The following is a 25,301-nucleotide window of genomic DNA, read 5'->3' as shown; positions in this document are numbered from 1 at the left end:
ATTTTTTCTTTCTTCTCCTTCTCCTTCACCTCCTCTGTATTAATCTGTTCTCATGCTGCTAATAAATACATACCCGAGACTGAGTAACTTATAAGAAAAAGAGGTTTAATGGACTCACAGCTCCACGTGGCTGGGGAGGCCTCACAATCATGGTGGAAGGCAGAGGAGGAGTAAAGTCACATCTTACATGGCAGCAAGCAAGAGAGCATGTGCAGGGGAATTGCCCTTTATAAAACCATCAGATCTCATGAGACTTAGTCACTATTACGAGAACAGCACAGGAAAAACCTGTCCTCGTGATTCAATTACCTTCCACCAGGTCCCATCCCCCACCCCCATGACATGTGGGAATTATGGGAGCTACACGTCAAGATTTGGGTGGGGACACAGTCAAACCATATCATCCTCCCCCCCTTCTTTCTTCTTCTTCTTTCCCTTCATGGAATGATCAAAAAGAAGAGACCCTCTAAGGAATGATCAAAAAGAAGAGACGCTCTAAGGTTACTGAGCAATAGTTATAAAAAATAGGCAAGGCAAGAAAATGAATTTAGAGGGTTGAGAAGGATCTAAAGAGATTGAATGAGAATTAATTGAGTGTGTAAGGTAAAAGGAAAATGGGGTAGCCTCGTTTGGGTACAGTCATCTGGATAGAAAAATGTGGGTAGTCCACCTTGGGTGGATATCTCTTTACATCAGCCAACACTGAAGACAGCTTGGTTGCTTTCTGGAGTTGCCGAGGGTGGGTACGGGGCAGAGGGAGGCAGTGCACAGTCCTTTATTCTATGAACAGGATGTTTGCTACACAGATGTTTGAGCAGCCTGAAGCTCTTAATGGAACAAGGGCAAGGATAAGTAAATAATTGGACCTATCCTGATGTTTGTCCCTATACATTTCAGAATTCTGTGACCTGTTTTAAATGGAATCCAAACACTGAGTATGAGTTAGATGATAGTGTTGTTATTACCCTTCGCCTGGCCTTGAGGAGTGATTTTGAGCTTTCTGTATGAGAAAATTAGCTCAGAGTGACCTGAAAATTTCTTTATTCTTAAAAACATAAATAAATTCCGGATCTGCCTTGACCTTCTTGGAAGAAAGGCAGAGTGGAAAGAGTTAGAAGTTATTTGGTACAGAGTCATTGAGTAGAGTGCTCTCCTGAGGTAGAACAGAACTGTCAGGAATTGCAATTCAAGATGATTGTTGGCAGTGAAATTGCTTCTCAATGGAAAATGTGGGATGATGGTTCTTGAGAGTCGGGGAAGAGAGTGCAGCATTGTTGAGGCTGCCATCGTATCCACCGAAAACATTTTCAGCATCTCTTCTCTTCTATACAAGACTTGTCCTCTTGGTGTCCCTGTGGGTCACTATTAAGTCGCTTGCTTATTCTTTCTCACTATGTGTCTTCATTTACGTTTCGCTAAAACTTCTGTAATTTGCTTTTATCAAGAGTTTTTCAGCCAGGTGCAGTGGCTCACACCTGTAATCCGAGCACTTTAGGAGACCGAGGTGGGCGGATCACCTGAGGTCAGGGGTTCAAGACCAGCCTGGCCAACATGGCAAAACCCCATCTCTACTAAAAATACAAAAATTAGCCAGGCATGGTGGCGGGCACCTGTAATTCCCACTACTTGGGAGGCTGAGGCAGGAGGATCACTTGAACCCAGGAGGCGGAGGTTGCAGTGTGCCAAGATCACACCATTGCACCCTGGGCAACAAGAGCAAAACTCCATCTCAAAAAAAAAAAAAAGAATGTTTCCATTCCCTATGCATATTCTGGGGGAATTTCCAGACCAGGTAAGTGGTAAAGAACCAATCACAGCTTAGTAAATAGGAATCCTACTGGGTATCAGCTCTGAACAAAGTACCGGGAAGAATGTTGAATCCCTACAGATTTTTGCAACACAGGAAGTCAGGTGGAGGCCAACCTGCCTCCACCTACTCTAAGAGGTCTGTTGATCACTTGAATATTACACTAATAATTTATCGATGTGACTTTCTTTTGCAAGAGATTGTATCTCAAACCAAAAGGCGGTTCTTGTAGGTTAGTACTTTCCAGTTTACATATTGTTTTGTTAGTAAACCCAGCATTTGTTCAAGGATATTTGAAATAGCCAAGGGTTTTTGTAAGTGTTGTGCAGCAAACTAATCCTAACAGCCCCTCCTCTGCCCTTCCACTCCATCACCCCAACAGGAGTCAGTGAATATTACAGATTTTTGTAGTATGGAAGTCTTGTAGAATTCTAGGCATAGCCTGGTGGCAGGATTGACAAAATCATTTACATTCTTAGAATAATCCAAATGTTGACTCAACCCATTTACCTAAGGTATTCCAAGCACTGGGAGAGGAGAAAGAGGAACCCATGCTAAGATTTGTCCTAATATTGAATCCCCTGAAGATGGCTGTCATTCAAAGTATTCCTGGGTTCAGGTATTTTTAAAGAATTCATGGCTGGGCACTGTTGCTAACACTTGTAATCCCAGCACTTTGGGAGGCCGAAGTAAGAGGATTGCTTGAGCTCAGGAGTTTGAGACCAGCCTGGTCAACATAGCAAGACTCTGTCTCTACAAAAATAAAAATTAAAAAAGAATCCTTGCTTGTCCTAGAGTGTTTTGCTTCTTGGAATAGTAAGAGGATTGGGGGAAAACAGATATATCATATCTGCCCTCTATTTAGTGCTTCAATTTTAGTACAAATAATTTCTAAATTATGCCATAGTTATTGGTGCAGAGATAGACACATAGACCAGTGGAAAAAAATACAGAGTCCAGAAATAGACCCACACATATGCAGTGGGTCTTGTAGATTTCCACAAAGGCATTATTATGATTCATTGGGAAAAAGAAGGTCTTTTCAACAAATGGTGCTGAAGTAATTGGATGTCCTTTTAGGGGAGGAAAAATGAACCTTGACCTCTGCCTCATAGCACACACAAAAATTAATTCAAGATGGAGCAAAAACTTAAATGTGAAAGGTAAAACCATAAAGCTTGTAGAAAAAAACAGGAGATCTTCATAGCCTTGGGCTAGGCAAAAATTTTCTTAAACAGGACACAGAAAGCACTAACCATAGAAAAGAAAACTTGATAAATTGGACTATACTAAAACTAAGAACATCTGTTTTTAAATCCCATGGGAAAAATCCATAGCATGTCTTCAAGATCTCTGGCAGAAAATCAGTCTGGAACCCGTCCGTTAGCCCTCTAGAATCTGCCCCCTGCCCAAGACTGATGACCCTGCTACCTGTACTGGCAATAGGGAGATGAACACGGTTCAAGTAAGTAGGTTTTGGCAGGGCTGAGGCCCTCAGATCCTCACAATAAAATTGTCTTGCATTCCTTGTGTGATTTGGATCTGTGAGAAGCAGCTTTGTTCCCGAGCTCCCCCCAGATCTCTGAACACTGGTATGTTCTTCTCAGAACAATCCTTTGAGATCCCCTGAGCTTTGAAGTCCTCCTGCCAAGTCTGTGTGTGGGAAGGAGAACAGAGCAGCGTGAGGGCCGTTCGAGAGGTGGGCGAAGGCAGTTCAAAGCACAGCCAGATCCGGCTCTGTGGTGTCCAAGCCCTTGGGGTCCCAGAGCCCTAGAGGAAGCCTGGGATAGGGTGAGGCCCAGCCCTTTGCAGGGTGCTGTATTGCTGCATCCAGACTAGGAAATGTCTGAGACAGAGCCAGAAACATAAATACTGCACCACTGTGCTCACCACATTCATGTTAGCAGCAGAAGAGCCAAGCCCCCTGGCCAGGATATATGCTTCCTATTCAGACCTATGGTTTGGAGGGAAGGAAGCACGAAATGTATTTAGAGCTTTCCAAACTTTGATTGTTTGGCACATTCCTACAAAGGGAAAAAATAAAAATATCCCATGAGATTAAAAAAAAAATCAGCTTCTAATGCTTTAGATGAGTGGGAAAATCTTGCACACTGGGGTCATTTCCTTTCTGTTTCAAGAAATTAATATTGTGCTGGAAATAGCCTGTTGCAAAAGGAGAGACTTCATGTCCTTTGAATGCTGATTATGCCAGAAAACTTTCCAGCCCTAAAGGGGAGGTTGTCCCTTTCCCAGGACTCTGATGCAAGATGACCCTGCAGTTTGCTATTTTGCTAGGATAGGAGACCCAAGTCAACAGAGATTTAAAATTCGGAAGGGGTCATTAATTTATTCATTCAAGAAACCATGCTGAGCATGGAATAGGGGCCAGGTTCGGTTCTGGAGTCTCACACTGCCCCACATGAGGAACCCAGGCTGCCAGCTCCGTGACCGTCCTCTGCAGACAGTCCCGAGTCTTTCTGAAGCCCCCTGGTGGCTGAACCCTGGCATTTAGAATTAGCAGAAGTGACATACTAATTACCAGTAAATAAAAAGTAGGTGTGCACCTCTCTCCTGCAGATGCCGGGAAACCAGGCCATCAGCGGACAGGCGCAGTCAGCAGCACCCGCTCTCTCGGTATCTGTTAGCTTCCACAGTGTTGTGTTTCAGAGCCGAACCAGAAATCACCCAGGGGGGTTACTTGCATCAGCTCCGGAAAATGTGTAAAGGATTGAAGTCCTGAGGCTTTCCCATAATGTCTTATTTAGGCATCAGTCTCCCTCAGTTGATTAGAGCAGGAATCAGCAAATTTCTTAATAAAAGGCCAGTGACAGTGAATACTTTTAGGCCATGCAGTCTCAGCCACAACTGCTCTGGCAGCCAGAGACAGCAGGAAACAAATAAGTGTGGCTGTGTTCCAACAGAACTTTATTTTATGGACATTTCCTTACAATTTTCACACTTTGTGAAATATCCATCTTTTAATTTTTTTTTTTCAACCATTTAAAAATGCAGGCCGGGCACAGTGGCTCAGGCCTGTAATCCCAACGCTTTGGGAGGCCGAGACGGGAGGATCGCTTGAGTTCAGGGGTTCAAGACCAGCCTGGCCAACATGGCAAAACTCTGTTTCTACTGAAAATACAAAAATTAGCTGGGCATGCACATGTAGTCCCAGCTACTTGGGAGGCTGAGGCATGGGAATCGCTTGAGCTTGAACCCAGGAGGTGGAGATTGCCGTGAGCCAAGATCATGCCACTGTACTCCAGCCTGAGCAACAGACTGAGATCCTGTCTCAAAAAAATAAAATTTTTCTTAATTAAAAAAAATAAAAATGCAAACACCATTCTTAGCTCACAGGCCATGCAAAAACAGATGGCAGGCCAGATTTGGCCCGCAGGCCATAGTTAGCTAACCTAGGACCACAGAGTCCCACCACTTTCACAAAAAAAAAAGGATGCACATGGTTTGTGTTGACTCTGAATAGGGACCTTCTCCAAAGGGTGCCATGATACAGAAGGTGGTGGGTGTGTTCCCTAATTGTGGGAATGGAAGAGCATCACTCTGGCGTCTCTCAGTGGTCCCATACCTGCTGACTCTATTTAGGCGGTGGCTTGAGGGTGCCCCCCACTTGCCAATGCCTCCTGCTAGGGACCTGCACACTGAGAACCCTGGGAAAGGGCCCTCTCCTTGGGGACCCTGGTCACACCCAGTAGATCAGTCACTCGTCTTCCTTCTTACCAGCTGCCTCACCTGACCACACTGGGAGAAGGACCCTTGTACCACCTTCCTCGACACCCGGGCCTCTTCTGTTCAAAGGTGCCTTCCGGCAAGGCATGGTGGCTCACACCTATAATCCCAGCATTTGGGGAGGCTGAGGCAGGAGAATTACTTGAAGCCAGGAATTCAGGACCAGCCTGAGCAACATAGCAAGACCCTGTCTCTACAAAAGAAAATTAAAAATGAACTGGCATGGTACTGCATGCGTATAGTCCCAGCTACTCGGGAGGTTGAGGTGGGAGGATCGTTGGAGACCAGGAGTTTGAGGCTGCAGTGAACTGTGAACAAGCCACTGCACTCCAGCCTGGGTGGAAGAACGAGATTTTGTGGCAAAAAATAATAATAATAAAATTAAATTAAAAATAAAGGTGTCCCTTACAATCCCCTAAGGCACACAGCACTCCTTTTCTTCCCTGTCTCATCACCCGTTTCAACCTTAGATCCTGAGCTTCTTGAGGCAGAGGCTTCCATCTTGTCTGGGTGCTCAGCACATTTTCAAATATTCTCTTAGGTGTTTTTCTCCATTACCCACGGAGCGGTTGCTTGTTGCCTTTCCAACCAAAATAGAAATAGCAGTAAACAAAAGAAGAAAAACACTGAACATTTTGGAACTAAAATTTTATTATTACTGGAAAAGTCCCAGATAATAAAAAAAAAACAGCTGGTAAATTAGCACTCATTGAAGCATGGTCTGGGGAAGAAGAAAATGTTCATAACAAATTTTTCTTCCTAATTGTTTTTGTTTGTTTAGATTTATGCATTCCCAAAGTGGACCTTAAAATCATGCTGGTGGCAGGAGGAAGCCAGTGTACTCTTTGAAATTTGCTTCAGATAATCCACCAAGGGGACGGCTTCATAAACACAATTACTATTTTCTCCCTAAGATGCTGACTCATGGGAAGGGCTATTTAAAAGATGACTTTGCCTTTGTGCCCTCTCCTGCAGGTCCTTCCATAGTGACGCCCCCCAAGGACATCTGGAATGTCACTGGTGCCCAGGTGTACTTGAGCTGTGAGGTCATCGGAATCCCGACACCTGTCCTCATCTGGAACAAGGTCAGTGGCACAGACTTCAAGAAGACGTCCTAGGCTGACAAGCTTCTCTTGCACTGCACAATGATGGTAAAACGTTAAAGCCTTAGCATGCTTTGTTGACTGCAGATGCTCCAAGGTGAAACCTTAGGGCAGTCATACAGGCACCTCCTCTGGATTCATGGGACAAAAACCAGTCCCTGCCATGCTTTAATTAGCAGCATCCTAGAAACTGAGAAACTGGAAGAACAATAATGCTGAACACCTGAACCCACCTTCGGGGTGTGTGTGCACCTGTGGTGTGTGTATGTGTGTGCATATGTGGGTGTGAGTGAAGTGTGTGTGTCTGTGTGTGCACCCTCAGTGGAGACAATATAGCATAGGGGTTAAAAGTGTATGTTTCTCTCTTTCTGTCCCAAAATACCACCTCCAAGCCCCCACCAAGCTGTTTGTGATGTCATCAGTCTCCTCATTTAAGACTGAACATTTAGCTGATACTTTAGATCCTGTCTGCTTGGAGGCATTATTATTATTTTACTGGGAGGCTCGGCTAAGAAGGTAAAAGGACATAAAGCCCTGTAGCCTTCTCCTGTGAGCATGGATTATTTTTTTCAGATTCCCTAAGTGCGGGAGATGGATGAGTACATTTTAAGAGCACTTGGAAGCAGGGTAGAAGGAGTGAGGTGGGATCTATTCTTCTAAGTACCAAGGCTGTAGAACCACAAGTTACGGACAAAGGAGACCACTCCAGAACAGAGCATTAAAAAGGAACAAGAGGAGGAATAGCAAAGAAAAAAATTTCTCCTTTCCGAATTTTGCTAAATGCTGGCCCCAAGTGGAAAAAGCATGATATTCTTTTAATAAATCAGTTTTGAAATGACTTCCCAAATGGAAAAAAAGAAAAAAAAAAGTGTGAGGCTGAGTGCAGTAGCACATGCCTGTAATCCCAGCACTTTGGGAGGCTGAAGCAGGAGGATCACTCGAGTCCCGGAGTTTGAGACCAGCCTGACCAACACAGTGAGACTTCGTTCTTACAAATAATTTTTTTTAATTAGCTGGGCATGGTGAGGCATGCCTGTGGTCCCAGCTACTCAGGACACTATGGTGGAAAAACCCCTTGCGCCAGGAGATCGAGGCTGCAGTGAGCTGTGATTGCCCCACTACACTCTAGCCTGTCTCAAAAGAAACGAAAGAAAAGGAAAAGAAAAAGGAAAGAGTGTGAATTCCTTAGCCAGGTTGGCTAGGTTCTCTGCAAGCCAGGGTTTCTCAGCCTCAGCACTATTGACATTTGGGGCCGGATAATTCTTTGTTGTGAGGGCTGCCCGTGCTTTGGAAGATGTTTAGCAGCACCCCCACCTCTAACCACTATATAATGGTAGCATCTCCCATCCCCCTGTCGTGAGAATTAAAAGCATCTTCAGACATTGCCACACGTCCCCTAAGGGTGTGGGGCTGGGGAATTGCCCTGTACTGAAAACCACTGCTGTTAGCCTCAGCTCCCTTCTCTACATTATTAAAGTGGTATGTAATTATCATAAAGATTAAATAAAGTAATGCAGGTAAAAATCACTTGATACATAGTTAGCACTCAGTAGACATTAGCTACCGTTCCTGGAAATTTTTCCCTTCGAGTGGCATTGTCTTGTATAATTATCTTCATATTTGAAGAACAACATCTTCTCAGCATGTATGGTATGGAGGAGGGAAAAGAAAACACTTACTTGCCATTAACTAATACGTCACAATTATACCATACACTTAGGTTTTTGTCTTTTTTTTTTTTTTTTTTTTTTTTTTTTTTTTTTTTTGAGATGGAGTTTCACTCTTGTTGCCTGGGCTGGAGTGCAATGGCATGATCTCGGCTCACTGCAACCTCCACCTTCCGGGTTCAAGTGATTCTCCTGCCTCAGCCTCCCAAGTAGTTGGGATTACAGGAGCCCGCCACCATGCCTAACTTTGTATTTTTAGTACAGACAGGGTTTCTCCATGTTGGTCAGGCTGGTCTCAAACTCCCGACTTCAGGTAATCCGTCTGCCTCGGCCTCCCAAAGTGCTAGGATTACAGGCGTGAGCCACCACACCTAGTCGTTTTTGTCCTTTTTATACATTTTGAATTGCTTAGCCTCACAACTGTCCTACGAAGAATTAAAAAAAAATTATCGAACTCATGCTACCAAAAAAGAAACTTCGTTTAAGTAAAAGGGCATAACCAGACATCCCTTTTTAGCTACCCTACTTCTCCAGCAAGCTCTAAGGTGGATGATGGCCTCCCTTGACTATTTCGTTTGCTCATTGTGTGACCGGAGGAGCAACTTCTAGAACTCCAGGAGGACTGTGGCTCCCGCAGTCGGAGCTCTTTCTGTTGCAAGTTCTACCAGCCCATCTGAAACTAACCTAGGCAAAACAAAAAACGGGAGCGGGGTCCAGCCTCAAGGGCCCCTGCATCCGGGTACACACGCCATGAGAACTCTAACTCTTGACTCTTTGCTCTCAATATACTAGTCTCATTTTCTTCTGCTTCAGAAAGCTTCCTGTGCAGTGGGAGATGTCAACTCCACTCACATTTTTATCACAGCTTAAAGACCCCAGAGGAGAGAAAGGATTTCCCTTCTCCCTGCTGCGTTGTGAAAATCCCACTGAAGGGCTCAAGCCCAGGTCGGGTCACCTGCTAACCTCTGGCTCCCCCGTGCGGCCAGAGGGATGCGGCCACTGACATTGGCACCAGCGTGAATCCCCCTGGTTTGTGTAAAATCCGGCAACAGATACCAGAAAATGCCTGAGGTGGGGGTGATGGCAGAGTCAACACTACTATACCATCCTTTACAGTGAAGCTTCTCTTAAAGGAGCAATAAAATTTCACCCCAATCAATTATGTTTTTAAGAGGAAGGCGGAGCAAGAGCAATTAAGAGCAGAAATGCAGTCCGTGGATGATTTCCCCTCCATCCTTACTGCAAGAACTGCAGGCGTTCCTCACTGCTAATTTGGAGATTGCTGGTTTGCTCAGGGTGTGGGGAGGTGGAGAAATAATGTTCCAAGGAATACTCGTGAAAAATTCCATTTCAGTTCTCTACAGTTTCCTAGGGATACTTACACAATGAGAAGCGAGGGTCACCCAAGTGTCCTGGGGCATGTGACCTTATTGGCAAATCTTGGCAAAAAATAATTTCTTCAGTCCTTGCTCTACCCAATCCCAGCTAAAGTATTCACATACCAGAGGAATACGTTTGCCTCGGGAATCTTTTCCCTTTTAGGACTGTACAGGGCAGATCCCAATAGGCCTCACTGAGGGCTTGTCCTCAGGGCTATTCAAAAACACCACAGCAGTTGAGGCCGGTGTGGTGGCTCACACCTGTAGTCCCTAGCTACTTGGGAGGCTGAGGTGGGAAGATCGCTTGAGCCCAGTAGGTGGGGCTGCAGTGAGCTATGATGGCACCACTGCGCTCCAACCTGGGTGACAGAGCAAGATCCCGTAATAAAACCCACTATGCCAGTCAATGAGATGGGTGCTGAAGAAAAGAAGTGAAGAGGAAGTAGGAGAGAAACAATTTTTTCTGCAGACTTTCCAGAACAAGCAAAACCCAACTATGATGCTCTGCCAGTTGTCCTCTACCTTCATAATGTAATTTGCCACATGCATGACCCAAAGCAGTGTTTCTTACACTGCAGACTGTGACTCATCAGCGAGTCCTGGAACTAACGTAGCGATCACAACCAGCATGTTCTTATAAAAAATAAAAAATAGAACAGAACCTATGTTAAGGCATCACACTTACCACTTAAAAAGGTGTCATTTCCTGAAACTTTTGTATATTCCAGATTACAATGTAAAATGTATTTCTTAGTTTGGGCCATGTCAAAACTAAGGAAACTTGGGAAGTCACTGTCCTAAATAATTAAACAGGGTATTTGTTTTCTCATCGCTGTCCTTGTATCCAGACTGTTAAGAATACAGACATATTTACTAGCACATGTGTTTCAAATCCAATTTAAGAGTAGAACACCTTTTTGGATAGAATATTAGAATCCACGCTTGTTAAACAAGAGAAACTGAGGCTTAAATAAAGACAGCATGTCTTTCTAGCTCAAGGATTCTTAGCAACAGCAGAATTAATGGCACAAGCCTTCTCTCCATGACACTTGAGACTGCAGTGGCAATTCTTACGGTTGGCACAGCCTAGTGAGTGGTCTTTACTTTCCTTACTGGCAGTTATTATCCTGCTGGCTTTAACAAGCCTTTCAGCAAACCCCTAGCCTAGAAAGATTCGAAGGGCAATATTTTGAAATGGGAACATGAACTGAAATAGCCGTGTTTGACTTAACCCTTTTAAATCAGAGATGATGCTCACAGCGAAAGCAAAACACCTTCCCAATACTTGTCTCTGAGACCGAGAGACTCTCTATTTAATTCTTTTCTTGCCTGAATATTTCTTCAGATTAGGGCTTCCATGAACTCTAAGAATATTTTTAATCAAAAATAGTGACCTCTAAGGTAATGGTAATAAGTGGAAATTATCCAAAGACGTATAAAGAAAGAGTTGATAATGTCCCCCCCCCCACCTCCTCCTCCTGCCTGAGATAACCAGTGTGAACTGCCATGGTTTGTATCTTTCCACATTCTTTTTCATATCCAAGCTTATTCAAACATATATCCCTACGGTGAAATGAGAATATAGTGTGCCAATAAACTATTCTGAAACTCGCTTTTCTCAACAAATACTTCATGGATATCCGTCCAAGTCTGCTTCTCAACAGCTACGTAATATTCCAAGTATGAATACCATAATGTATTAAATCAGTTCTGTATTTTTTCTGTTGTTTCCAAATTTTTGTCAACTTAAACAATCCTACTTTAAGCATCAAAGTACACATATCATACGGTGCTTTTATTGCTATAAGATAGATTCCCAACAGTTACCTAAATAAGTCAAAATATTTGTTTTAGTATTAATAGACATTGTCCGATTACTTTTTAAATAGACTGTACTAATTCACACTCCCACCAGCAATGGAGAAGTGCCATTTCTCTGCATCTCTACAAGCACTGAATATTAACCTCTCTTTTTTAGTTTTAGTTCCTATTTTAACGAGAAAACACATATTTATTGGCCGGGCACAGTGGCTTATGCCTGTAATCCCAGCACTTTGGGAGGCCAAAGCGAGTGGATCACTTAAGGTCAGGAGTTTGAGACCACCCTGGCCAACATGGCAAAACCCTGTCTCTACTAAAACTACAAAAATTAGCCAGGCGTGGTGGCATGTGCCTGTAATCCCAGCTACTCAGGAGGCTGAGGCAGGAGAATCACTGGAATCCAGGAGGCAGAGGTAGAGGTTGCAGTGAGCCAAGATCACACCAACTGCACTCCAGCCTGGGTGACAGAGCGAGACTCTGTCTCAAAAAAAAAAAAAAAACCAGAAAACACATGCTTATCAACACTTAGAATCCCTTTACATGAATAAGGGAGAGCTTGACATATAAAAATGTTTCATATGAAAATTCTTGGCAGTTTTTTCTATGTTTCCTACATGATGTATAACCTTTTATAATTATGTAACATTAATTAAAATACACCATGCCGCCGGGCGCGGTGGCTCACGCCTGTAATCCCAGCACTTTGGGAGGCCGAGGCGGGCGGATCACAAGGTCAGGAGATCGAGACCACGGTGAAACCCCATCTCTACTAAAAAAAAAAATACAAAAAATTAGCCGGGCGCGGTTGTGGGCGCCTGTAGTCCCAGCTACTCGGGAGGCTGAGACAGGAGAATGGCGTGAACCCGGGAGGCGGAGCTTGCAGTGAGCCGAGATCGCGCCACTGCACTCCAGCCTGGGCGACAGAGCGAGACTCCGTCTCAAAAAAAAAAAAAAAAAAAAAAAAAAAAAAAATACACCATGCCAACACCTGTGAAAAGAAGGGAAAAACAAAGTATATATATACAGTGATTTCTGTTAAATATTATATTTAACAAGATACATTTCCCTTTCCATTGTGGATCAAGTTAATTAACATAAAATGCTCTTTACCAAGAGCTATGGGATTTGAGGCTCAGTTGCTGAGATTCAGTATTTCAGTGCTGCAGTGTTTCTTATTTTCTTGCTTTGGTCACACATAAAACTCTTATATGATTCTGAAATTCAGTGAATAAAGGTCAGAGACATATTACTTTAGACATTGAATCAAATTAATACTTCTACCAAAATATTCTTAAAACCCATTTTTAAGTAACTATTGCAAAAGCTGTATTAGCATAAACCATTTCTTCCAGCTACTTGGGAAACTAAGGGGAAAGGTACCTATTGAGTACATGTTTGTCTTCACAGCATTAGTAGCAATGTGGGAAAATTCCAGAAAAAAAATGCAAAAAGCCAGGCTTTCCAAATCAGTCAATCAAGGTATTTTTTCAAGAGCAGGAGTTGGCCTAGATCACATGTGGTTTGCTGAGTCCCGGTCCTGGCATCATAAAGCTGAGAAAATACAGTGTAGGTTTGAAGCCGAGACAACAGCAGAGTAACAAAAAACACATGGTAGGAGTGGGATCCACATGGGAAAAGCAACACTGAGATGGAAGTTAACAAAGTGTATATATAGATTTACTTATATATGTATTTATTGTATTTACACATACAGTGTGTCTATATATACACACTATTATCTGGTCTTTATTAAGATTTGCTTTATTATAGAAGAAAATGAAAAGGAAATTACCTGAGGTTGTAAATCCTTTCTAATTACAAAGGTAGTATCAATAAATGTCAAGTATCAATAAATGTCAGCCTCTTAAAGGAGGTCTGGGATGGAATGAACAAACAATTCGTATATCCTTTTTTTTTTTTTAACTCACCATTATCACAAGGCTTAAAATATTTGTACTCTGTAACTCAGCTGCTAAATGTATATATATCGAGGAGCTACAAGTGAATTTCATTCTTTTGTATATTTTCCAGAGTTTATACAATAAACATTTTGCCTTTTAAAATGAGAGCAAAAAGGATACATTAGTATTGGCCTTGAATCAAAGAAATTTCTTCTGAATCTCAACATGACATACACAGAAACAGTCAACAAGTTTTGTCATAAAAGAACAATGACAGCACATGTATTTGAGAGCTGTTTTTCTTTTTTTCTTTCTTTTTTTGAGATGGAGTCTCACTCTGTTGCCCAGGCTGGAGTGCAGTGGCGCTATCTCGGCTCACTGCAACCTCCGCCTCCCAGGTTCAAGCAATTCTCCCACCTTAGCCTCCTGAGTAGCTGGGACTACAGGCGCTCGCCAACACACTAGGCTGATTTTTGTGTTTTGTAGAGACAGGGTTTCGTCATGTTGGTCAGTCTGGTCTCGAACTCCTTTGATAGGTGTTTTTTATCTTAGGTGTTCAGTAAATCATTTGAGTAATTCTTAGCCCTCAGAACAAAGTAATGGTATTGGCTTTGGTCTCAGCCTACTATTGTCCATTGATGAAGCTGTTGCAGGAAGAGCCCCAAGGTCCCAAGCATCACACCTAGTACTGGGTGACAGTTCATCAGTCGAACATGGCATGACAGGGAAAAGGCCTGGCACCGAGAAGCAGAATTTCCAAGAGTATGAGTGAATGAATGATGGTGGCCAGTGGAAGGAAATTATGAACATGTGTATTCCCCAAGCATGCAGAAAAACACATTAGTTTAAAACATGTAAGCTTAGCAGAAAACTGGCAGGAAGAAATAAAAGGATCTCTATTTTAAAAGTAGTAAAGGGAAATAGTTGAGAAAAATGCTGGGTTTTCTCTATTAGAAAGTCTGACATACACCATGTGAAATTGTAGGGATGTGGCCACTTCCAAGTAGATGATCTGGTGTACAAAACTCAGTATTACTCTCTCCTTTTGTTTTTGCAGGTAAAAAGGGGTCACTATGGAGTTCAAAGGACAGAACTCCTACCTGGTGACCGGGACAACCTGGCCATTCAGACCCGGGGTGGCCCAGAAAAGCATGAAGTAACTGGCTGGGTGCTGGTGAGTACCAGAACCAAGAGCTGGCAAGAGTTTCATTCTTAGCATTAGACATAAGCGGACCTGGCAAAGGTGCCTGATGTACTGCCAGCCTGAAGGTGCTTGCTCTTCCACATCTCTTTGGAATAGCTTTACCGTGGAGTCGCTGCTTCTCTTTCAGAGAAACTAAAGGAAAAGTGCTTTATTTGCATGTTTTGAAAACAACCAATGAATTAACAAGAACTACTATTTTCCTAAGAGTTCAAAGCAAAATCCTTACACAGAGCTGCATGGTCCAAGCATCGTTTTAACTCATTATTAATAAATACCTTATTTTACTTGACCCTTGATATTCATGGAGAATACTTTGATCATATACCCTTATCAAGGTTGCCCTCAAACCGATAATGTGTACCTATCTAGTTTTTAACCTGTGCAGTATGATCAAAAGTTGTCCATTACATTTCCTGAGATGACTCCTCAGCAAACCAAATGTAGTAGCTATCGAAGTCTCCTAGCACAGGACTTGCACTACTTCTGGCAGCACCTTTGCTATGAATCCCCTGGTCATCTTAGGAAACTTATGATATAATGACCTCATTGGAACCACTGACAAAAGAGAAGACCACCACAGAGGAATACTAGATCCTTTTTCTTTCACAGGTATCTCCTCTAAGTAAGGACGATGCTGGAGAATATGAGTGCCATGCATCCAATTCCCAAGGACAGGCTTCAGCATCGGCAAAAATTACAGTGGTTGATGCCTTACATGAAATACCAGTGAAAAAAGGTACAAAATAAATCTCACAGCCATTTAAAAATGACTAGTACATTTGCTTAAAAAAGAACAGAACTAATTATGAAAGTATCAGACATAGCTATTAATGAAATTCTGTAGTTAGGAATCCATAAGGGCATTAAGTATGCCATTAAAATGTAGAGCACGAGACTCCAAAAGATTATCTGGATGGGTGACTCAACGTCGTTATTATGACTTAGATGCTTTTACCTTATCTAACATGTAAGAGTCAAAACTCAAACTTGCCTGGAATGGCTTCCATTTCCCATAGCTTTCTACCTATCTACTTGGCATTTTCCCTTTGTGTCGTGACTATTATATTAAATTCCCATTTAAAAGAAAACGATTGTGGGCAATTCTCACCCTTCACTTTTGCTTTTAAAAGAAAAAGCCAGAAAGAGAGTATACTGGCAAATGCCCACTTCTGTTCTGTCTCCCCTTCCTTCACTGCCAAAAAACTTCCTCTGAAGAACCCATCCTGAGTGTCATAGCAGTGCTACTTTACATTTATATAGTTCTATGAAACTGATGTCTGAATTGGCTTTCCCTTAGACAAAAGAACAAAATTTACCATCAGCATGTCAAACCATTCCACTGTGCAGATCACTCAGCTGTGATATGAAAATAAAGTAAAGAAGTATGTGGTCAGATTCTCTTCAGCCATAATGTGTAATGCCAGGCAATGAAACAGAGCAGTAGCTAAGAGTCAAGCCATGCGTTAGAGTCTCAGCTCTGCTACTAATTTTTCCTCCACTTTACCTTTTGAAGATCTGGACTACAAAGGAAAGGTCTTTAACCTCTCTGAATCTCATTTGTGAAATGTGCTCTTCCCGTTCTATAATAAGATGTACCTTTGATGCATCAACCAATACAGCAAAATTGCCTTTCATGGCTAAAATCATGTAACTCGAGTTCCACAGAGCACTCCAGCATATTATTTATACAATTACTCATATATCCTTTATCCCCACATTTTAACATCTTCATTTATTTGGAAACACTCAACTACCTGACAGTTCAAAAGTCAACCACATCCCTATATGTAACTAATTTTTATCTTTTTCTTTTTTTAAACAGGTGAAGGTGCTGAGCTATAAACCTCCAGAATACATTAGTCTGCATGGTTAAAAGTAGTCATGGATAACTACATTACCTGTTCTTGCCTAATAAGTTTCTTTTAATCCAATCCACTAACACTTTCGTTATATTCATTGGTTTTATACAGAGAAATACAAAATAAAGATCACACATCGAGACTATCTACAAAACTTTATTATATATTTACAGAAGAAAAGCATGCATATCATTAAACAAATAAACTACTTTTTTATCACAACACAGTACATTATTTATCATTTTTTAAAAGCCACACAATAGAAACAAGACACCAAGATATTTTTATCTTGTTGAGTCTTCTAAAATAGCTAAACACTCATCATTCGCGGTGCAATACTCATAGACATAAGTTCCTGAAACAATAGTTTGCATGCATAAGGCATTCGCACCAAAGAAATCTGAAAAGAAAAAACAAATAGTAATTAGCAGAATTGTACTGAAGTGACTCCACTTCTCTACCCCAGAAAAAGGCAAAGATCTGGTACTGCAGATAACGAATAAATGAGCGGAGCTGAGAACACGCACTCTGCTACCTCAGCTTATGGTGGTTCTTTCTCCTAGCAGGCTTTGGTATTTTACCCTTTCTGCCAGACATAATTTATATTCACCCACCTCAACTAAAAGGTTTTTAAAAACTCATTGTTTAAAATCCCTTGTACAAAGTCTTATTATTTCCAAAAGATGAATAGCTTAGAGAAATTACCACACTAAAACCTAAACTGGTTTTTAGAAAAATCAAATTATCTTTTTCATATTTAGAACTAGGAATCTTATAGAAGCATGCTATCAAAATTGTAAAAATGCCAATCTGTTCCACCACACTAAATCTGCCTGGATAATCAGACCAACATAGTTTCCTCTAAACAAACATCAACTGCCAGTAAAGTCTATACACACCTGGGTTTTATTGCGGCAGCCCCTGCATTCATATGTATGGGTCCTGGTGTTGGCAATCGCCATTATTCCACAAAGATTGCAAACATGAACCTGATATGGATCTGATGCCTCAAACAATCTTTCCCTTAAAAACTGGGCTGCTCCGTGGGCAATCTGACAATCTCGTTCCATTTCTCCAAAACGCAGGCCACCGTCACTGTTAAGAGAAAAAAATTATTACTTTGTACTTATTTTTTATTATAAATACTGCCTTGAATAATGGCAAAGGTGGAGAATAATATTTGCAAAGAAGGAGAACTAGGCTAATTTTTATACCCTAGCATTCTCTCTACTGGTGGGGAGAGGAGAAGTCTACCAACTATTTGATGTGCGTTAGAAAGTCCCCAAATGGGCTAAGCAAAGTGGCTCACCCCTGTAATCCCAGCACTTTGGGAAGTGGACTGGGTGGATCTCTTGAGCTCAGGAGCCTGGGCAACATGGCGAGACCCCATCTCTATTTTTTAACAAATAAAAGTAAAAAAAGAAGGTCCCCAAATGGAGTAGATACATTAGATTCTTAAGTATAGCATTTAATTTTCCTCATAATATATAATAACGCATAGAGTGGAGGTTCATCATGCTATCATTTAACTTTCTAGAATTCAACTCTAAACTAAAAAAATGAATAATGAAAAAGACAATCTAAATAAGGCAGCTTGTCAATGGAATGACTGTCCCAGGCAATCAACCTTGAAATCATAAACACATGTTGGCTGAAGTAATGGAAAGAACAGGTAAATGATAATAGGTTTCCACAACATAAGAAGTGAAATGCATTATTCAGATGGCCAGGCAAATAGATGGTGATGGCTTCCTTAACATACTTAATATCCAAAATACACAAAATAAAACCAATGGGTTTATAATGATACTCCCCCAAAACAAAAAAATCATTGGTCGACTTTGGACCACTGATCTGGATCATTAGAAAACCAACTCGCTATTTTGAAAACTGGTAAATAAAATAAGAGAATCAAGCATTTATTCCTGCCCTTACTATAGGAACTACGTCACTAGGTAACCAAACAGTTGAGGAAACAAAGTTTTAGAAGTAGTCTGGCTAAAAAACTGAAGAAGAAATGAGAAAAAAATAGAATGGTATCAGTTTGAAATCTCTATTTAATTAAGGTCTTTAGGTAGTGATCATTAATAGCTGCTAAAAATCATAAAAAGAAAGGCAACCAGATACTGGAAGTATAGAATACCACCTATGAAGGATTACTGCCAAAAAACTCAAACCCTAAATCTCAAGCCTCAAGATCTAATTATTTACAAAACAAAACAAAACAAAACGAAAAAAGCAGGAATGCACAGCATTTGGGATGCAAGCAGCAAAATTCAGTCTCAAGCCCTGGACAAACAGTCCAGAATCTTCAACAAATAAATTACAAGGGAAAAAAAAGGTTGGAAGGCAACCAATAAATTCAAAAAAGGACTTACGGGTCACTATCAATCAATTGCAAAGCATGGACCTTATTTGTATACTGATTGAAACCAACAAACCATTAAAACACTTATGCGATATTCAGGGAAATGTAAACCTGGATATTTAATATTAAGGAGGTACTGTGGTTAGGTTTAACATCCTAATCTTCTAGAGCAGAGGTTCTCAGAGTGTGGTTTATGGACCTCCTGAGAGTCAAAGTTATTTTTAATAGTAATACTAACAACATACATTTGCTTCTTTCACTGTGTTTACATTTGCACTGATGGTGGAAACATGAATAAAACTGCTGGCACCTTAGCAGAACTCAGGGTAGTAGAACCAAACATTACTAGCAGTCATATTCTCCATTCAACTGAAGGGGAGAAAAACCAGTTTTACTGAAAAATGTCCTTAATGAAGCAGTGAAAATAAATAGTTTTATTAAACTTTGACCGTTGAGTACACATCTCTTTCATATCCTGTAACTTTTAAAAAATGAAAGTCCTCAAACAGGCACGATGGCCCACACCTATAATCCCAGCACTTTGGGAGGCCAAGGTGAGAGGCTGGATTGAGCCCAGGAGTTTGAGACCAGCCTGAGCAACATAATAAGACCCAGTCTCTATGTAAGAAATAAAGTAAAATAAAATGGAACATTTCATAAGCACTTCTACTGTATAGTGAAGACGACTGTCTTGAACAAAAGCACTTGCATGATTCTGAACTAGTCCCTTTTATCATGGAATATCTTTTTTACTCGACTAGCCAACTGACATCAACTAGGTTAACTCATCAACATGTTAACACCCATTATGTTAATTCAGACTTAGAATTAAGTTGACGATGCTGTAGATATTTGGCAGACAAAGAAATAAACAAGAAGAAATGAAAGCAAACAAAAAAAGTAAGTCTTTTACTCTGAGGAAAATAATTTTAAGTATTTGCTGAAAATGATTAAAATTGTGAGCTTCAAGCAAAAATCAGAATTTTAGGAAACTTCTACGCACCACTATGGGCTTGATAGCTCCCTGACATATTTAAAGGCTTTTCTAATGACATCAGTAGTCATATTAACAAATGCAATTTTTTTATTATAATGAAATATGTCACCATTTGAAAATCTGCATAACTCAGCAAACCAATTATTTTCCAAATGACCAATTAGGATGCTACAAAATATGCATGTGTAAAAGATACATTTGAAGTACAAGACAAACCAATGAACTTTAAACATAAAAAATGCAGAAGGTTCATTCATATGGTTTCAGTTTCTACATCAAAACCAATCTTTGAGAAACTACAACTTATCGTTTTGGTGTAGCATCAAAAAAATATCCATAGACCATGCGCCTTGGCTCATGCCTATAATCTCAGCACTTTGGGAGGCCAAGGCAGACAAGTGGATCACTTGAGCTCCAGAGTCTGAGACCAGCTGGGAGACATGGCGAAATCCTGTCTCTACTAAAAAATATGACAAATTAGCTGGGCATGGTGGCGCATGCCTGTAGTCCCAGCTACTTGAGGCTGAGGTGGGAGGATCACCTGAGCCTGGAACGTAGAGGCTGCAGTGAGCTGTGATTGTGCCACCACACTCCAGCCTAGGGAACAGGGGTGAACCTGTCTCAAAAAAAAAGGGGGGCGGGGGCAGGGGCTGGGCGCAGTGGCTCTTGCCTGTAATCCCAGCAATTTGGGAGGCCAAGGCAGGCGGATCACTTGAGGCCAAGAGTTTGAGACCAGCCTGGGCAACATGGTGAAACCCTGGCTCTACAAAAAATACAAAAATTAGCTGGACTTGGTGGCGCACACCTGTAATCCCAGCTACTCGGGAGGCTGAGGCACGAGAATCGCTTGAACCCAGGAGGTGAAGGTTGCTGTGCGCCAAGATCGCACCACTGCACTCCAGCCTGGGCGAGAGTGAGACTGTCTCAGAAAAAAAAAAAAAAAAAAAAAAAAAAAATCAAAATATTCCTCTCTTTCCAACCACTTATCTGCATGAAATCAGAGTTTCCTCATATACTTAAATATAAAAAATAAATACTACAATGGAATGAATGCAGAAGTAGATGTAAGAATCCAGCTGTTTCTATTAAGCCAAGTCATTAGAGAGATTCACAAAAATGTAAACCAATGTTATTCTTGTTACTAAATTCATCTGGAAAATAGATATATTTTTCATTAAACATGGTTTTTTGTTTTGTTTTGTTATCGAGACAGTCTCACTCTGTCGCCCAGGCTGGAGTGCAGTGGCGTAATCTTGGCTCACTGCAACGTCTACCTCCTGGGTTCAAGCAATTCTTCCCTCAGGCTCCTGAGTAGCTGGGATTACAGGCGGGAGCCCCGCGCCCAGCCAAAACATGTTATTTATGTTAACATGTAATGAGCTTATTAGCATTTTTTAAATAATAAATTTAAAATCTCAGCTTTAACTTCTAATATGATAAATATCAATAAATACAACTCACATAAAACAAAAGCATTGTGGGTTCCTGGGATCAAGAGATTTGAGAACCATTCTTTTAAAGATATACACTGAAACATTTATAGGAGAAATTATATGATGTCTGGACTTTGCTTAAAAATAATCAAGAGGGCTGGGCGCAGTGGTTTACGCCTGTAATTCCAATACTTTGGGAGGCTGAGGCTAGAGGATTGTGGCCATGAGTTCAAGTTCAGCCTGGGCAACATAGTGAGACCCCATTTCTAGAAAATTTTTTTTGTTTTTTGTTTTGAGACGAAGTCTTACTCTGTTACCCAGGCTGGAGTGCAGTGGTATGATCTCGGTTCACGGCAACCTCCGCCTCCCAGGTTCAAGCGATTCTTAGGCCTCAGCCTCCCGAGTAGCTGGGATTACAGGTGTGTGCCCAACTAATTTTTTGTATTTTTAGTAGAGACGGTGTTTCACCATGTTGACCAAACTGGTCTTGGACTTCTGACCTCAGGTGATCTACCCGCCTTGGCCTCCCAAAGTGCTGGGATTGCAGACATGAGCCACTGCCTGGCCTCTACAAAAAAATTTTTTTTTTTTTTAAAAGGTGTAGTGGCATAGGCCTGTAGTAAAAAAAAAGGTTGGAGGGCAACCAATAAATTCAAAAAAGGACTTAAGAAACAATATCAATTTAGTTACTTGGGAGGCTAAGGTAGGAGGATTGCTTGTGCCCAGTTCAAGGCTGCAGAGAGCCATGGTCATGCCACTGCACTCCAGCCTGGGTGACAGAGTGAGACTCTGCCTTTAAAACATGATGATAATATCAAAGGTTAGAAGGATAGAGATGAATGCAACAAGACTGGCCATCAGTCGATAATTGTTGAAATGGGGGTAACAGGCACACAGGCATTCATTATACCACTATCTCCATTTTGGTGTGTTGACATTTTTCATAATATAAGGTTAATTAATAATAACGATGATGATACAGTTCTTACCGAGATCTACCCTCCATGGGCTGTCTATTGAGGATCTGAATAGGTCCCCTAGCACGAGAGTGAATCTTATCATCCACCATATGCTTCAATCGCTGGTAATAAGTGGGGCCAATAAATATTTGTGATGTGATTTTTCGACCAGTGAACCCATTGTATAGGACCTGCAACAAACACAGATTTTGAAGTGTAGACCTAAAAATTAAACAACGTCAAAGAAGATATGTGCATATATTGTGTAACTCCATTTATATAAAAAAGCACAGAACTAATCTAAAATGTTAGCAATTAAGAGAGTAGTTAGCTTGGGGTGGGAGTGGAAAGGTAGCGACTGAAAAAGGTTCAGTTGCTGCCTTCACATTTTTAGATCTTGGTGCTAGTCATGCAGCTGTGCTTACTTTGTGAAAATTCATCAAGCTGTACATCTCTATATGTGCACATATTATACTTCAATAAAAGGTTATATTGTTTCAGAATAAAACTACACACATACAAAAAAACACAAATGACAAAGTACTACTATAAGAGCAAATATACCTCATTTCCTCTGAGATGATAGCCATAATCAGATAAAAGATTAGAAATCTTCTGCACGTTAACAGCATCATTAAATGGAGTGGCATCACCAATTTCACCCTTGTTAGCCGATACCTTTTTTAAAAAAAAAAAGTACTCTTTAAAATGTTGCTTCAGTCTGTCTCCACCTAAAAGTCATATCAATAAAAATGCATTCAAAAAAATTTTAAATACTTTTAAAATTTGAAAGTATTTATTTTAAGTATTTTTAAATTAAAAGACTTTGAACTCGAAATCTATGTTATGGAAAGCTGTGATATATTAAGGTTCATTTTATAATCTTACACAAAATATTTAGAACAAATGAACCTGCTTAAAAAAGAAAAACTCAATTATAAGTATTCCAACAGAAGTCGATCCATGGGATCAAGTACAAAAAGACTGAGACTCATAAGTACTTCAGATGGCTCAAGGAAATGACATTTTAATGCCCTAAAACCAAGCTATCCACATGTTAGACTATTGCCACTTTACCTTAAAAGAATACTTAAAAATAGAAAACCTCCACCAAAAGATGCATATAGAGCTGATAATAGAACTATAAAATTATTAAGTTCACATTGAACTCTCCATCAATAAATTAACTCTTCATCTATAGAAAAGAACCAGTCAAAAGGAAAACCACATATGTAAGTATTAGTTGAATGTAGTATATCTCACAAAAATCCTGACTTGTGTATAACTGCAAATTGCCAAAAAAAAAAAAAAAAAAAAAAAAAAAAAAAAAATGGCAGAATCATAATCAATTTGAAAGCAGAAAAGTAAATCTCACACTAGCTTTTTACAAAATACTCTGGCTCAAATTTGAGAGCAATCACCTATCAGAGTTTTAGAAGAAGTATCAGCTTAGAATCTATATTTTTGAAGAACATCTCTTACCTTCCCTTGAAGGCATTCAATTAAGTGACCAATAGTCATACGAGAGGGGATGGCATGGGGATTGATGATGATATCAGGGGTGATACCTTCACAGGTGAAAGGCATATCCTATAAAGAAAAATTTTAAAAGGGACTTAAAGATACATATACTAAACTAGAACTGACACCCCCTCCCAAATGAATTACTGTATGTCCCATATTCTGTTTCAACATGGTATGTTCATATACTTATTCAACAATAAAATAAAAAAGTTCAATCTGTATCATCTTCGAGCTCTTAAGTTAAAGCAAATTTTGATTAAAAAAAAAAAATGTTTAACAAAACTGTGATTTGGGTGTGAGGGAGATCAAAGATACCTACCTCTTGTCTATACTGAATACCACAAGTACCCTTTTGGCCATGTCGACTAGCAAATTTGTCTCCAATCTGTGGAATCCTAACAGAGCGTACCTAAATTCATATAAAAATAAGTTAAGTGGATCTGGTTTACTTTCTAAGACTAGCTACATGAACAAAGTTCATACAAAGTTCAATACTCACCCTTATTTTACAAAATTTATATCCTTCCTGGTTGAGAGTTACCATAACCTGATCCACAATGCCTGTCTCGCTAGTTCTGAGAAAAGTGCTACAGTCTCTCTTGGTATAGCGTCTATTAGTGCTCTCCAATTCATCTTCATTTTCAGGCAAGGTGACTGTTTTGCCTATAATAACATCATCTCCTGATACACGAACCCCTGGAGCTATCAAACCATCATCATCCAGTTTGTCATAAATGGCATGCCTCATGCCTGTGAGGAAATAGACATGGAATGTCACATAATCCCCAACAAAGATTAAAAACCACATACATGAATCAGTTCCAAGTCAGAGAGAAGGCCACAGGAATTTCTATACCATGAATCATACCCTTATTCCAAATATTACAAACTATTCTGAATTCTGTAATACCACAGTCCACACAGGAAAAAAAGGAAAAAAAAAAAAGTCTATGAAGAAAAAGAACATTGGAATCAGCATTGGGAAAGCAGATTCTTCCATGACAGACTTTTATCAAGTGACTCTGGATATGTTTTTTGCCATCTTCTGATTTCTGTATTATAAGAGAAAGAATATCTCTGCTATCAGTGGGTACAGGAGAAAAAATTTTTTAATTAAAAAGAGAATATCTGTGGATTCCCTCTGCACACATCCTCCCACAGAAATTGTGGATTTCATCTTAACTCAATCTTAACTCCAATGGACATCAATTCACTACTACACAGAACCACCCAATGGAAGGTGAGTAACAGGAAGATGGCAAAGGAAACAAAATACATTTTACTTCATGCAATGCTATTCAGAGTCAAAACTGTAGCAGAAATGTTGCATTTTCCTGGCACATCCCAACCATCCCACTGCATAAGCAGTTTTTAAGTGTCTGTCAAAATAAATAACTAGAAAGTAAGTTTGAGTTTTCTACAAAAAACAACAAATGCTAGGTATCCTCTTTTCACTGGTGATTTTTTAAATGTTTACAAATAATGTGGCTGAACAAATATTATGATCACACCATAATTTGGAAAGGAAGAGGGGA

At 40.5% G+C, this 25,301-nt stretch overlaps 3 protein-coding genes across 6 annotated transcripts in view; 2 read left to right on the top strand and 1 right to left on the bottom strand.

Annotated features, from left to right (window-relative positions):
* The window catches only part of IGFBP7 (insulin like growth factor binding protein 7), a 78,730-nt gene extending 62,023 nt beyond the window's left edge, over positions 1-16,707 (top strand). The window contains exons 2-5 of the mRNA XM_050791240.1: positions 6,527-6,636; positions 14,480-14,596; positions 15,236-15,362; positions 16,449-16,707. Of these exons, the coding sequence (XP_050647197.1) occupies positions 6,527-6,636; positions 14,480-14,596; positions 15,236-15,362; positions 16,449-16,468 (374 nt within the window). The 3' untranslated portion in view covers positions 16,469-16,707. The remainder of the gene's footprint in view (positions 1-6,526; positions 6,637-14,479; positions 14,597-15,235; positions 15,363-16,448) is intronic.
* SPINK2 (serine peptidase inhibitor Kazal type 2) overlaps positions 1-25,301 on the top strand; it is a 467,655-nt gene that overhangs the window by 242,574 nt on the left and 199,780 nt on the right. Inside the window, exon 1 of one of the 4 annotated variants that reach the window (XM_050791244.1) lies at positions 20,485-20,488. The exons of the other annotated variants lie outside the window; for them this stretch is intronic. The gene's annotated coding sequence lies outside the window, so the exon portion shown is untranslated. Of the gene's footprint in view, positions 1-20,484; positions 20,489-25,301 lie in introns of those variants that run through there. 4 annotated transcript variants of the gene reach the window in all.
* POLR2B (RNA polymerase II subunit B) overlaps positions 16,626-25,301 on the bottom strand; it is a 49,465-nt gene continuing 40,789 nt past the window's right edge. Inside the window, exons 19-25 of the mRNA XM_050791234.1 lie at positions 24,266-24,516; positions 24,086-24,175; positions 23,725-23,832; positions 22,807-22,920; positions 22,273-22,433; positions 17,385-17,580; positions 16,626-16,885 (exon numbers count right to left, since the gene is read on the bottom strand). Of these exons, the coding sequence (XP_050647191.1) occupies positions 16,796-16,885; positions 17,385-17,580; positions 22,273-22,433; positions 22,807-22,920; positions 23,725-23,832; positions 24,086-24,175; positions 24,266-24,516 (1,010 nt within the window). The 3' untranslated portion in view covers positions 16,626-16,795. The remainder of the gene's footprint in view (positions 16,886-17,384; positions 17,581-22,272; positions 22,434-22,806; positions 22,921-23,724; positions 23,833-24,085; positions 24,176-24,265; positions 24,517-25,301) is intronic.

Source organism: Macaca thibetana, chromosome 5 (assembly GCF_024542745.1).
Source record: "Macaca thibetana thibetana isolate TM-01 chromosome 5, ASM2454274v1, whole genome shotgun sequence".
Classification (NCBI taxonomy): Eukaryota; Metazoa; Chordata; class Mammalia; order Primates; family Cercopithecidae; genus Macaca; species Macaca thibetana.
Note: the sequence above shows the minus strand (reverse complement) of the source record. Positions and strands in the feature narration are given on the sequence as shown.